This window comes from Echinops telfairi, unplaced genomic scaffold (genome assembly GCF_000313985.2).
Source record: "Echinops telfairi isolate 266 unplaced genomic scaffold, ASM31398v2 ScPeMD7_5;HRSCAF=22, whole genome shotgun sequence".
Lineage (NCBI taxonomy): Eukaryota > Metazoa > Chordata > Mammalia > Afrosoricida > Tenrecidae > Echinops > Echinops telfairi.
The window spans coordinates 29000232-29013573 of record NW_022103901.1 but is presented as its reverse complement, the minus strand read 5'-3'; the positions used below and the strand labels follow the sequence as shown (position 1 = coordinate 29013573).

The 13342-nt window shown below is 60.7% G+C and overlaps 2 protein-coding genes across 3 annotated transcripts; both read left to right on the top strand.

Moving 5' to 3' along the window:
- The first annotated feature begins 268 nt into the window (after positions 1-268).
- On the top strand, positions 269-7096 carry PGAP6 (post-glycosylphosphatidylinositol attachment to proteins 6). The gene is made up of 12 exons (XM_004705771.2): positions 269-474; positions 558-765; positions 851-981; positions 1102-1370; positions 1450-1748; positions 1950-2040; positions 2111-2234; positions 2448-2584; positions 2678-2856; positions 2940-3086; positions 5664-5780; positions 6072-7096. The coding sequence occupies exons 1-12, from the start codon at positions 269-271 to the stop codon at positions 6366-6368; spliced, it is 2205 nt and encodes a 734-aa protein (XP_004705828.1). The 3' UTR covers positions 6369-7096.
- A 233-nt stretch (positions 7097-7329) lies between these two features.
- Positions 7330-9773, top strand: MRPL28 (mitochondrial ribosomal protein L28). Of its 2 annotated transcripts, none has more exons than XM_045285855.1 (6): positions 7330-7394; positions 7649-7945; positions 8528-8680; positions 8823-8957; positions 9069-9155; positions 9468-9773. In XM_045285855.1, the coding sequence occupies exons 2-6, from the start codon at positions 7658-7660 to the stop codon at positions 9573-9575; spliced, it is 771 nt and encodes a 256-aa protein (XP_045141790.1). In that variant the 5' UTR covers positions 7330-7394; positions 7649-7657; the 3' UTR covers positions 9576-9773. The 2 variants fall into 2 exon arrangements, with proteins under 2 accessions (XP_045141790.1, XP_004705827.1); XM_004705770.2 differs by having other exon boundaries at positions 7387-7472.
- Positions 9774-13342: the final 3569 nt, after the last annotated feature.

Here is a 13342-nt window from a genome sequence, read left to right as displayed (position 1 = left end):
AGGGGGGAGGGGGGCCGGCGGGCTGGTCTCCTGGTCTCCATAGAGAGCTCCTCCTTCTTCTAAAGGGCTGGGGACTGCCAGAGGTTGGGGGTAGAGGGGCTCCCTCCTGGAAGCTGCGACAAGAGAGCACCTGTGCAGGACCTGGGGGTGTGGGGAGCACAGGACCTAAGGAGGTGGAGGCTTTGGCAGGCTGGCTTTGAGCAGGGTGGGGAGGCCTGAGGGGACAGCGCCCTGGGCAGAACGGGAGCTATGACCTTGACAAGGTCACATGCCCTTGTGGCACGTGTCTCCCGCAGACGCGTGGCTCGTGTCGGAGCTCTTCTCGCAGACGCCGCAGAGACTGTCCTTCTACAGCTGGTATGGCAGCACCAGGCTCTTCCGCTTCCACGTGCCCTCCGACACCGTCCTGCTGCGCTGGTTGTTGCAAGTGTCCCGGGGCAGCGGGCCCGCGTGCTCAGACACAGAGATCACGGTGTACGCGCCTGCCTGCCTCCCCCCCCACCCCCCGCCCACTCCAAGGGGGCCAGCTGTGCCCTGATGCTTGCTTCTCTGGCCAGGTACTTTCGCTACGGCGCCCCACCGGTCACCAACCCTCTGAACACCAGCTTCCCTGACCACACGTCTGCACCAGCCTCCTTCCACTTGAGGCTGCGGCTCAGCGCCTCGCTGCAGAGCAACACCTCCATCAACGTCTCCCACCCCGCTCCCGGGGACTGGTTCTTGGCGGCCCACCTGCCCCCCGCGCCCCAGAAGATCCAGGTGAAGGTGAGGGGCCGCCTCCCCTGGTGTGGGGTGGGTGGGTGAGCCCGCCCTGCTGCGCAGTGCCCCCAACCTGTTGGTCTCCCTTCAGGGCTTCCTCCCCTCCTGTGCCTACGCCTTCCAGCCGGACCTGCTGGTGCTGCGGGCCACCGAGGTCTCCGTGCTGGAGCCAGCCATGCCCCTCCCCCAGACCCTCTTCCTCTCACGCCCCAGCTACCTCAAGTGAGACCCCTTGGAGATGAGCAAGTGAAGTGGGGGCCTGGGCCTGGACAGCCAAGGGGGGTGGACAGCCTTCAGGCGCCCCCTCCCCCACCGCCTGCTCTTTCCCCCCTCCACCACCAGGGTCTTCATCCCTGAATATACAGAGGAGCTGCTGCTGGAGCTTCAGGGCTGCGTGTCCAATGGGAGCCAGGCCTGCCCGGTGCGCCTGCTCGTGGGCTCAGCCACCCTGCCAGGCGACTTCCAGAGGGTGCTTAGCTGTAGCGGCCACCCCCAGTCCTGCCACCTGAGGCTGCGCTCCCCACCCTGGGAACGGTGGCTGCAGGTGACAGCAGAGAGCTTGGCAGGTCCCCGTGTCCTGGTGGCCTTCAGCGTTGTGGCCACCCTCACAGGTGGGCCTCATCACAGTGGGGGGGTGGGCAGATGGGCAGCTCAGTCTGCCTGCATCCTGACCGACCCTGACCTTGGCAGCTTGCAGGCCTTGGACCGTGAGCGCCCAGCACCTCCTACAGGCCACCCTCAACCAGACCCGAAATGCCTCCAACGGCCCCTGGGACCCCATCCGAGGCACTGGGCTGGGGAGCGGCGGAGCCTCCCTGTTGAACTACCCCATGCTGCGAGAGGACGTGGACATGCTGGGCGTGCGCTTCCGACCGCTGGACAGGGCCTCAGTGCTGGTTCAGTCCGAAATGCCCTCTGTGCTGCGGCTGTACCTCAACACAGGCATGGACAGCGGGGGGTCGCTCACTATCACTCTGCTGGCCAACAAGGTACCCTCACTCCCCAGGGCTGGTCTGGGGGGTCCCACAGGCCTTCTTGGGCTGACTTTGACCATAGAAACCAACTGATACAGACCAGGTGTTGGCCCAGGGTCAGAGGCTATGCCTGAGGGAATGGGGCTGCAAGGTGGGGTGAGATGGGAAGGGTGGACTCCAGGTAAGCCCTCGCCCTGACCACCTGTCATTCTCCAGACCACGGTCAAGAACAATACCCTGGTGGTTGCCTGTGTGAACGCTGCCTCCCCTTTCCTCCGCTTCAACGCTTCCCACAATTGCACCACAGGTGTGTGGGCAGGTGGGTGGTGACTGGCCCGCTGCTTCGGCCAGCTCCAACCAGCCCTTCTCCACCCCAGCTTTCTTCCAGGGTCACCCACTGACCTTGAGCGCTGCCTCCCAGCAGGCCGACCTCATCATTCCCTTCCCGGAGACAGACAACTGGTACCTCTCCCTGCAGCTCCTGTGCCTCAACAGCCCTGAGTGAGTGAACCTCAGCACTGGGGCACGGCTGTGTCCAGGAGGCTGCTGGCCAGCTGCCTGCCCTCTGGGCTGACGCCTCGAGCTGGGGCGGACATGGGAGTGTGTGCAGCCCTGGGCTGCTGGTCCAGGAGTGGGTGCGACACTTGCTTTGGGTTCTGGGTGCCATCAGCCTGCAGGATCATAGACAGGGCACTGTGCTCCCCACACCCCCAGGGACTGTGAGCAGACGATGATTCGTGTAGAGACCACCTTGCACCTGGTGCCCTGCTGGAAGGACTGTGGACCCTATGGCCAGTGCCTCCTGCTCCGAAGGCACGGATACCTGTATGCAGGTTGCAGCTGCAAAGCAGGTGGGGATGACCAGAAGCCCGGGGGTGAGTGTCCCGATCTCCCCTGTGGGGGCTGGAGTGGGGCCGGGCTCAGCAGCTCCACTGTGTCCGCAGGCTGGCAAGGCTGGAGCTGCACAGACAATAGCACAGCCCAGACACTGGCCCAGCAGACGGCAGCTGTGCTGTTACTGACTCTGAGCAACCTGGTCTTCCTGGCCCCCATCGCTGTCTCCATCCAGCGGGGCTTTCTAGTGGAGACCTCGGTCTATGCCTACACCATGTTCTTCTCCACGGTAGGGACCCCCAAACCATGGTGGGCAATGCGGCGTGAGCTGGGGCCATAAGCTCACAGTCCCCTCCCTCCCGCCCTCTGCAGTTCTACCATGCCTGCGACCAGCCGGGGGAGACCGTGCTGTGCATCTTGAACTACGACACACTCCAGTACTGTGACTTCCTGGGCTCCGTGGTGTCCATCTGGGTCACTATCCTTTGCATGGCTCGGCTGAAGCCGGTCCTGAAATACGTGAGTGTCCCTCCCAGGGTCTGAGGAACAGGGGCAGGTGAAGGAGAGCACCCCCTGTTCCCTCAGAGCCCACAATCTTTGGCAAGCTGCCCAGGGGCAGGCCTCGCTAGCCCTCCCAGCCCCTCTCGCCTGGGGCTCAGACTCTGCCCAGGATCAGCATTCCCCAGGGACCAGGAGAGTGGTCAGGACCCCAGAGGTTTTTGTGAGTTTTCTGACCTGGCTGATGGGGCCCTCTGCTCCACTGCCCAGAGACTGCTGTTGGGTCTGAGAACCAGGCACTGCCAGGTGGGGGCTGCTCAAGGAGGGCCTTCCGGAAGGCCCTGGCCAGGGCAGGTGGGCAGGCTCTGAAGCATGCTGGGCTGCTGAGTGTTGAGGCCTGCGAACTTGCCGAAAGAGGAGAATGAACTGTGGACAGAGGCAGAGGCCTGGGCTGGCCTGACCAACCCTTTATACATCTCCCAGGTGACCAGATTCACCCCTACAGGAACATGCCGAATGACCATCATGAAGACCGATGGCCCTGGTCCCACATGGGATTACCGACACATGCGTGTGGGGCTTTAGGATTTATCACCCAGGTGTCTTTTCCAGGGACAGAGTTCAACCCATAACACCCTGCCCCTTGGCCCCCCGACATTCATGCCCTTCCCACATACAAAACATATTCACCCTGTCCGCAAATCCACTCTTAACCACCCCAATTGCATCTCCTGACTCATCTAATCAAGTATGGATGAGAACCTGGGCATATTCTATCATAGGGCAAGATCCTTTTCCATTTCTGGACCTGCAGTACCCCAGAGTTCAAGCTAACTGCTTCTCAAGAGCAGGGGAAACAGGCAGGGGTAGCTGTCTCCATCATAAATGGGAGAGGTGGGAGGGAAAAAAGGTTTCAGAAGCATCAAGCAAGTCTGAAACCCAGCAGAAAAAGTTTCATTGTGCCTCCAGGCATGGAGATAGTTCTGTTTTCTAGGACCACCTGGGCAGTGGCCCAGTCCTTCAGACTCTGGGAGTTGGCCATGCTCCGCTCCCCGGATCCTGAGTGTAGGCCTCTTGGCTGAGGGTATCAGCCCTGCCTTTCAGCCCCCCTGGAACAGCCACTGAGCTCCCTTAGCTTGGGGGCCTTCCTCCACCTGAGTGACACAACCTGGTAAGTTTGGGGCAAAGGCCTCATCCTCCTGGCCCACCTGCAAGCAAGTAGGGGTCTGACTGAAGCCTAGCAGGCTGTTTTTCCAACCTTGGAGAGAGAGGTGGTCATTTAATTCTTTGAAATGGAAACCGTTCTATGGATCTCAGAGCTGTCCCTGGGATGTTTCCGGGAGGAACCCAACTCCCCTCCGGCTCATACTGTCTCTGTCTCAGTCACCCTAAAGTGATGGGACTTAGACTTATGTGGTTGAGTCGATCCATCGGTGACAAGCCTAATCTCTTCAACAAAAGATTAGTCACCATGTCCTTCCTGGGAGTTCAAGGATACCGTGACACATGCTTTTTGTTTGTACAAAAGGCATTTTTTTGTTGTGCATTTCATTTTTAGGTTTCATTTTAAATAGTACATTTTAAAGACCATCTCTTTGCTCTCAAGCTTTAATGCAGTCCCACGAAGGGGAAACCATGCAACCTCTCTTACACTCTGGCTTAGAAATCCCCTCAGCCACATATGCAGTCTACCTCGCACTGTATTTGAACGTATTGTCCAAAAGTCCTTTGCTGCTGCTTCATAAGCTCATGTCCAGTCCTATGCTCGTCATTTCCTCCTCTCCAGAAGCGCAGGTCAGCAACATTCTGCTCATGCCCAGAGAAGCTCTCTTCACAGCTCTGCGTTTGAGTGAGCTTGTCAGAACTATCCTGAATACGCATGATTCTGTCAGCAGTTTCTTCAAGGTCATCTGGGCCCTAACTAGAAAGCTCATTAAAACCCCCCAGCTTCGACTCATTAGCTAATTGTGACATTGCATCTCCGTGTCCGGTATCTGTTAGAGCAGCACCCTCCCCCCTGCCGGCCCCCCACCTCCCCTCTTAGACTTCTGTGTAGCATCTATTTCCCCCTCATCTGGACTGCTTTCTCTCCACCCATTCTGCCCTTTTGTATCTCAATTGTGATGGTTTGTCACATACCCTGCACCGATGTCGGATTCTAAATGCAATTGCACCTAACTAGCCAGGTCCTGCAACACAGGTTCTGAGGATCACAATGCCATCTATAACACCCCCGCCCCCACCAACACCCCGGGCGCTGCTGAAGGAAGTTGAGACTCCAGAGACCCAGGAGGTGCAGCCCCGGGGGAGGGGGCACCGCATGTGACTGTGATGTGTTGCTTTGCTGGGGAGATGAACTTGGAGTGGAAGCCACCGCATTCTAGCCCCCCCTAAGGCGCCCTACCTGGCTAGCAAGTACATCTTGGTGCTTCAAACACACCAGGGCCCAGCAGTGTGGGAACTGAGGACAGAAGCAACATTGCCTTCCCGGCCAGCAACACAGGCAGGGAAGCCAAGGATCGGGACCATTCAGGTGACCGGTGTGTCCAGATCTCCTTTTCCTACCAGCTCCTGTGCCCATGCCATCTCTGCTCACAGGTCCTGTTTCTCCTGGGTACACTGGTCATCGCCATGTCCCTACAGCTGGACCGCAGGGGTGCCTGGAACATGATGGGACCCTGCCTCTTTGCCCTTGTGGTCATGGTCTCCATGTGGGTAAGGAGTTGCGGCAGGTGGTCGCCCCTGCTACCTCTTCCCTGCTGCTCAATCCTGTTGATGGGTAGAACCTAGGCCGCTGGCTCCCTGCAGACACCCTGGCTGGAACCAAAGCCCCCACTTCCACTGAGCACTGGCCGCAATCATTACAGGGCCCAGGACACCCTGCGCCTGAATCCTGCACCCAGACCCAGTGGCCTTCGTGTCCTAGGACCCTCTCCCAACCCGCCCTAGTGGTTCTGACCCCTGACCCCTATAGGTCTCTGTGCTCACCCCGTTGTGTGTCCCCAGATGTCCCGCTGTGTACACCGACGCCACTGCTACCCCACCTCCTGGCAGCGCTGGGCCTTCTACCTGCTGCCTGGCATCTCCATGGCCACCATGGCTGTGGCCATCTACACTTTCATGATGACCAACGACAACTACTACTACACACACAGCCTCTGGCATATGCTGGTGGCCGGCAGCGCGGCCTTCCTGTTACCTCCAGCCAGCGAGCACGCCGAGCCTTGGGCCTGCATGCAGCAGCTCCCGTGCCACTACCAGATCTGCAGGAACGACCGCGAGGAGCTGTATGCTGTGACGTGAGGGCCGGTGGGCATCCCGGCACAGTGGGGAGAGAGACCCTACTCTGGCCCAATTCCAAAAGAATAAAAGTGCCCTGAGCAGCCTCCGGGTTCCATCCTCCAGGGAGATGGCCTCCGCTCTGCTGGTGTAGTGGGGCTCTTGGGCACTGCAGGCCAGGCCCCACCTGTCAGCGTCCACTAGGGCTAGAGCCCACAGGGACTGAGATAGGCCTGGGGGGGGGGAGGTGTGAAATGGGAGGGAGCACTCCCACTTCTTTAGCCCAGGGAGCTCAGAGCAGGCCACACTGTGTGCTAGCGCCTTTCTCTGCTGGGGGCACAGGAGTGCTGGGACAGCCCTATGGTGACCATGAGGCTTGGGCCCAGAGATGAGCAGCCCACTCCCCTGAAAGAATTGTGACCCCAGGAGTCACGGCTAGGGGGTGGGGCTGAGTGTTAGGCCCTCCTTAAGGGACAGCCTTAGACCACTAGTTTTGTTGAGCAGCAACCTGCCACTGACTGCGGGCTGTCTCCGTGGGCTGCCTCTGTCCCGCACCTGGTCGGGAATCCTTTCCCCTCAGCCACCCCACATTTGCCCACTAAAGCGACTTCCAGGCTTCTAATGTATATTGTATATGATGTATAGAATTAGTGTATATTGAAGTTTTTTCTGAATCAAGGCATTTTTATGTAGCTCGTATTTTGCTATGACTGGTGAATTTAATATATTCTACAATGATTTCTCAAGCCAAACGGAGTCTGACGTTGTTTGCTTCCTTCCCTGGGGACAGGGAGCGCCTAAGCCCCGCCCCAAAGCCCTGAGACTGGGTTCCCTGGAAACGCGAGGCGGCACTTTACAGACGGCGCCTTCAGCAGTTCTGATGTCTGCAGGGCGTTTTCGACGGTCCCTAAGGGGCAGGGGCGGGGCGACGGCAAATGAACCAGTACTGCAGCCAGGCGGGGGCGGGCAAGTCACCACGTGACTTCCGGTTCCGGTGGCGTGCGAGCCGCTGTACCTGGGAACCAGCTAGCTTCCGTGCGGCCAGGAGGGGTACGCAGGGGGGTCGGGACATTCAGGGCCCGGGGTAAGGACCAGAGTCCGGCACGAGGACTGAGGTCCTGGATCTGGGTGAGGATGATGAGGTCGAAGGTCAGGGTGGGGTTTGGATGCAGTCCGGAGCAAGGTTGGGGTCAGAGGTTAGGGTGGTGTAAGGGTGAGAATGATGGGATTTGGTATCAGAATGGGAGTCAGGACGGGTCGATGGTCAGCGTGCGGTCCAAGTGACAGCTGCTCTCCTCCCCCAGCCGGCTGCCATGCCCCTGCACAAGTTCCCTGTGTATCTCTGGAACCAGCTTCGGCTGAAGGAGGGCATCTTGGCTCGCTTGCCCCCGCACTACCTCCGATCCTTGGAGGAAGACCCTGTGCCCACTCCCGTCCACTACAGGCCCCATGGGGCCAAGTACAAGATCAACCCCAAGAACGGGCAGCGTGAGCGCGTGGAGGATGTCCCCATCCCCCTGTACCACCCCCCTGAGTCCCAGCAGGGGCTGTGGGGCGGTGAGGGCTGGATCCTGGGCCACAGATACGTTGGGAAGAACAAGGTGGGTGTACAGGCAGACGCAGAGGAGCTGCTGCCCCCTGCACTTGGAGCGAGGGGGACATAGAGGGCCCCCGTGGGGACGCCCGCTCTGTCAGGAGCATGGAAGCCCATGAAGTCACAGGTCTGGCAGGTCAGTGGCCTGGAATGCAGGGGAACTGAGGCAAGTCAGGGTAGGGATGGGGCATGTGCAAAGCCTGGGGGGTGGGGAGGGAGCCAGCAGCCAAAAGAAGAGGCTCTCTGCCATCGGAACCCGCCACAGCCCCTCTAAGCAGGAGCTTGGGCTGCTGCCTCCTCCCCACCCTGAGCTGAGCAATTGCTCTGGGGTCAAGCAGCCTTCAAAGAACAGACTAGATTGCATGTCCTGTCCTGGGGGTGGGGGGTGCGGGGGTGGGGATGGGATAGGGCTCCATGTGCTTTGGCCTCTTGGTCTCTGGTTTAGAACATAGCCGAGGCCCCAGGGGCTGTGTGTACATCCGGAGCATACACCGGCCACTCCAGGCGAGGGCAGACTGGGGGCAGGAAGGGTCACAGTGGAGAGGGCAGGGAGGGGGCGCGCGGACTCAGGGGCCCCTTGTGCCTTCAGCGTGCAAAGAAGGTGAAGAAGATATGGAAGCCCCAGCTGTTCCAGCGAGAACTGTACAGTGAGATCCTGGACAGGAAGTTCTCTGTGACAGTCACCATGCGCACACTGGACCTCATCGACGAGGCCTACGGATTCGACTTCTACATCCTCAAGGCACGCTGGGGGCGGGGGTGGGGGGGGGTGGCACGCTGGGCTGGGGGGACCGGGTCTGCTGTGGGCACCGTGCTTTGGGAGCTGAGCTGGGGGGTCAGGTGTCTCTGCAGTGGCGCCCGGCCCCATGCCCATCCTTCCCCAGACCCCGAAGGTAGATCTGTGCTCCAAGTTCGGGATGGACCTGAAGCGAGGCATGCTGCTGCGCCTGGCCCGCCAGGACCCGCAGCTGCACCCCGATGATCCCGAGAGGAGGGCCACCATCTACAACAGGTACAAGGTGAGGTCACACTGCATCCCCCCAGCCCTCTGCAGCCCCCAAACCAGCCCCCATGGCCCCTGCTGCCCCATTGGCTGGCCCTCACTGCACTTTCCCCGCCCTACCACACAGGAGTTTGTGATCCCTGAAGCTGAGGCAGAATGGGTCGGCCTGACTCTGGATGAGGCTGTGGAGAAGCAGAGGCTCCTGGAAGAGAAGGTGTGGCCCAGAGGGGGAGCAGCACTGACTGGGACAGTGGACAGTGGGGGCCATTGGCTAGCTGCACAGTTGGGGAGCAGGGACCCTCAGGTGAAGGGTGTTTGCTCACCTCTCGCCTGCCCTCAGGGACCTTGCCTCTAACCCTAACTCACCAACCACGGCCCCTGGAACCAGGTTCTGCAGGCCCTGCCCCCCGTCTAGGAGTTCTGAGTACCAGAGTACCCCAGACTCGGGGCCAGGGGGGTGGGGGGGTGGGGGCTGCTCGGGCAGAGTACAGCCCCTGGCCCTAACTAGGCTCTCCCACCCTCGCAGGACCCCATCCCTCTGTTCAAGGTCTTCGTGGCTGAGCTGGTGCAGCAGCTTCAGCACCAGGCGCTGTCCGAGCCAGCAGTGCTGCAGACTGAGGCGGCCGGGAAATGACCGCATGCGGGGACTCCATGGACGGACAGACAGACAGACAGCCTGTGGCAGGGCCTCTATGGGCAGCAGGTGATACCAGGCCATGTACTGCTAGTTCTGGCTGCCTTGTGCCCCCTCAATATTGGAGGCCTGGCTGCGGGTCCACCGCCCCCAGAAACCTTTCTGTGCAGGTGGGGCAGGAATAAAGTCTGAGCCCAGCCCAAGTGTGATGCTGCCGCCGGGGGTGGGGCTGCGGGGGGAGGGTATATCGCAGCTGCTGCAGTGCAGACTGAGGGTGGAGAGGGGAGTTTGAGGAGTGGGCTGGGGAGCTAGCTGGGGCCTGTGTATGAGTTCACCCCCAGGCCAAAAAGTGGACCAGGGCCACATCTCTCTCTAGCCAGGGTCAGGCCCGATGGGGGCTTGGGGAGAGGATCCTAGGTAAGCCTCAGACTGCTAAGGCTCTTCCTGTCTGAGATTTCAGGGCTCCCAATCCTGACTTGGGAGTCCTGAGCATGGTCCATTCAGGCCATGGGAGAAGTGTACCTCAAAAGCTACACTGCCTCAGACCTCCTTTAGTGACCCCAGCCTCTGCTATATAGGGCTGATCTTGGGGTTGGGGTGGCACCTCTACTCTACCTTCAGGTCAGCTACTAACTTGTCTCTGAAAGGGTTGCCACTGCCCCTGACCCTCCGAACACCTGCTTCCCTGCTCCTGTGAAGGGCACATGAGGCTGTTCCGTGCAAGCATACATGGCCAGCCCAGCCCTACTCTGTCTCGGGGGCCTCACACCAATGTAGCCCCAGCTCCATCCAGAACAAGATTTCCTGGATGGGCCAGTCCTCCCAACCTCTGCACCTGTGGCGCGTGTTTTGGGGTGAGCTCTGACCTGCTTTCCTGCGTACCTGTGGCCATGTTCATGGTGTTCGGCCCCAGCCAAGCCATCCTCAGCCACCCGCACCCCGCCCTGTCAGACCCCAGGTGTCCCAAGGGGCCTTAGCACACCTGGGGCTGCTGGGCTGGCATTTCAGGCTCATTCCTCCTGGCGTTAATGCTCGGAGCTGTAATGCTACACCAAGGGCCTAGCAGGCTCATCTCAGGCCACAGGGTGGACTTCCGGAATGCTGACCTGGGGGACCAAGACTCACTCCCCTCCCCACCTTCAGCAGATTGTGTGCTGCACCTATGGGGCTTCCGAAAGCTGGTCTGAACACACAAGCGAAAGAGAGTGGGATTTTTCCGTGCACACTGACACACATTCAGATGTGCACGCACATGCGCTCAGGGACACACTTAGGCCCACAGAACCTGGAACCAGGCCAGGAGATGCTTCCCTTGCTATACTCCCCCCACCCATTTCTGCCCCCACCTTTCCTGCTGCCTCTCCAAGCGCCAGCAGCCCCTCGGGATGCCTGGACCGATCAAGGTCAGGTCTGAAGAAACCACAGCCATGTCTCCTCTCCACATCAGCTGTGGCCCTGTGGGCCCCAAATCCCTTCCTGCCCACTGTCCTCCCTGTGTCCCAACGGTCAGCCAGGCCATGGGTGTTTCCATGACAATAGATGGTATCAAAGTCATAGGGCCAGTGGGGGCTGTGCTGTGGATGATGGTGCCCGAGGCTGTCCCCTGCAGGCTGTCAGAGGCGCCAGGGCAGGCAGGGGCCCCTGGAGAGAGTGGGGCCCCCTAAATAATGCAACTAGTGACATGACAGGTTTCTATGGCCCTGCTGTGCCCACCCTCCCATCCTGATGTTCCAGAGCACTGGGGGGGGGGGGTCGGAGGACCCTCACCATCTCCCATCTTATAGGAAGGGTGTCAGACAGCCCCCAGCCCATCACAGGGTGGCCTACCAGAGTAGGAAGTGAGGATGGGGACAGGGCCATGCTGGGGACTCAGGGGGTCTGAGCCCACCCCAGGTCTCTGTCATCACCCCTGACTTGGCCCCTACCTACCCACTAGGTCCTGCTCAATTGGGCAGTGGTGGCAAGGTAATGGAAGGAGAAGTGGTGAGCTGGAGGGTACTGCTTGTCACCTGGGCAGCTTCACCCCTGCCTGGAGCTCTGCCCAGGAACTGAGAGCCCAGTAGCCCCATGCAGGTCTTGACCCTCATGCCCCCCAGGACACCTACCACCCTGCCCAGCCACCAAGATATCCCCAATGCCCACCTGACACCCACCACCCTGCCAGGTCACTGGAGTCTCCCCAACCCCCACCTGACCCTGCCATCCTGCCCAGCCACTTGATCTCCACCAACGCCCACCCACATCTAGACCTGGCAACTCCAGGGGGGGGCCTCGTCAGGTGGTGCCCCTGGGCCCAGACCCTTCTACTCTTCCCTCCAACACTGGCTGTCACCCTAAAATAAGCTGAGTCCGGAGTGCCTGCTGGTGAGCCACCTGGCACTGGCCTCCCACACCTCTCCCAACACCCTTGAATGGGGGGCTGGGCTCACAGTCTACAAGCCTTCATCAGCCAACCCCAGCCTGTCTCCACTCCACCCTACCCTGAATTCCAATGTGGTGGGGTGCTTGGAGGCGTGTGGGCTCACTTGTCTGTGCCCGGCGACTCCGAGCCAGCCCCGATCCCTCCTGAGACCACTCCCTGGGATGTGTCACCGCTTGGGCCTGCCTCTGCTCCCCCTGCCTAGGTCCTACCTCCCCTCCACAGCTCACACCTCACCTGGCAGCCAGGCATGCCACTCTGCTCACCTGTCTACCTGGCACGTGAGGCTGGGCCTGGCCCAGGAAGTAGGACCTGACCTCCACCGGGGCCTAGGCTAGGAAGGGCTGCCCCACAACACTGTCTAGGGACGAAGACGCGTGGCCTTGCTGAGACCCTGATCTCTGGTCTCTGCATGTGTCAGCGGCAGGACAGGAAGAAGCAGAGCCCGTCACAGGGTGCTGCTGTCACAGGGCCATGCTGGGGGTTCGGGGGCTCTGTAAGCATGTCCATTGTCAGGTGGTGGCTACTGGGGTCCCTGTGGGGGTCTGCCATGGGACTGGGGCTTGGCTCTGCCCACCTGTGGGGACAGGGCTCTCCAAGCCCTTCCTCCCACTGCCTTGCTCCGGTCTCAGCCTGGTCTTAGCCCCTGGGACAACCCTGACCTGAAGACCTCCTCAGCAGGGGCTGCAGAAGAGCCGGAGGTCCCTCTTCTGCCTCTGCCCTGAGGGTTCAGGCAGGGCATAGACTGGCCCCCAGGACACAGGGACCCCCACTTGGGTCAGGCACAGAAACGTGCACACACACACACCCTCCACAGCTGGTGTGGGGGCTACCGCCACTGGGCCACGCTTCCCATCCCTCTGAGGGGGGACCCTAGCCTGCACCCCCTGCGGTGCCGCCTGCCCCCCCGGCAGTCAGGAGTGGCTCAGGGGTGGTGGTGTCTAAAGGGGCTGGTTGCCATGGCTACCATAGGGTTCTGAGGCCCGTCATCTGGTCCCTGCCTCAGCCAATCGGCACAGGAGCCAGAGCTGCAGCCTGGAGTCACACTTCTTCCCGCAGCCACGCAGTGGCCACGAGCTGGCCCGCTTCCTGGAGTGGCAGTGAGCACTCAGCTGGCCCGGCCCGTCATGGCGGACAGGAGAAGGGACGGGCGAGAGAAGGAGCATGGAGCCAGGCAGGTGAGGTAAGCTTGGTGGCGGGGGGCAGGGAAGGAGGACGGACAGATAGGACAGGCAGGTGGACGGGCAAGCAGGTGGACGTGCCCCCACCACCCATTGTTCTGGCTGTGGCCCTGCCCTTGGCTCTCCTTCTTCACCCACCCAGCTTGCGCACGCACGCGTCTGCTTCT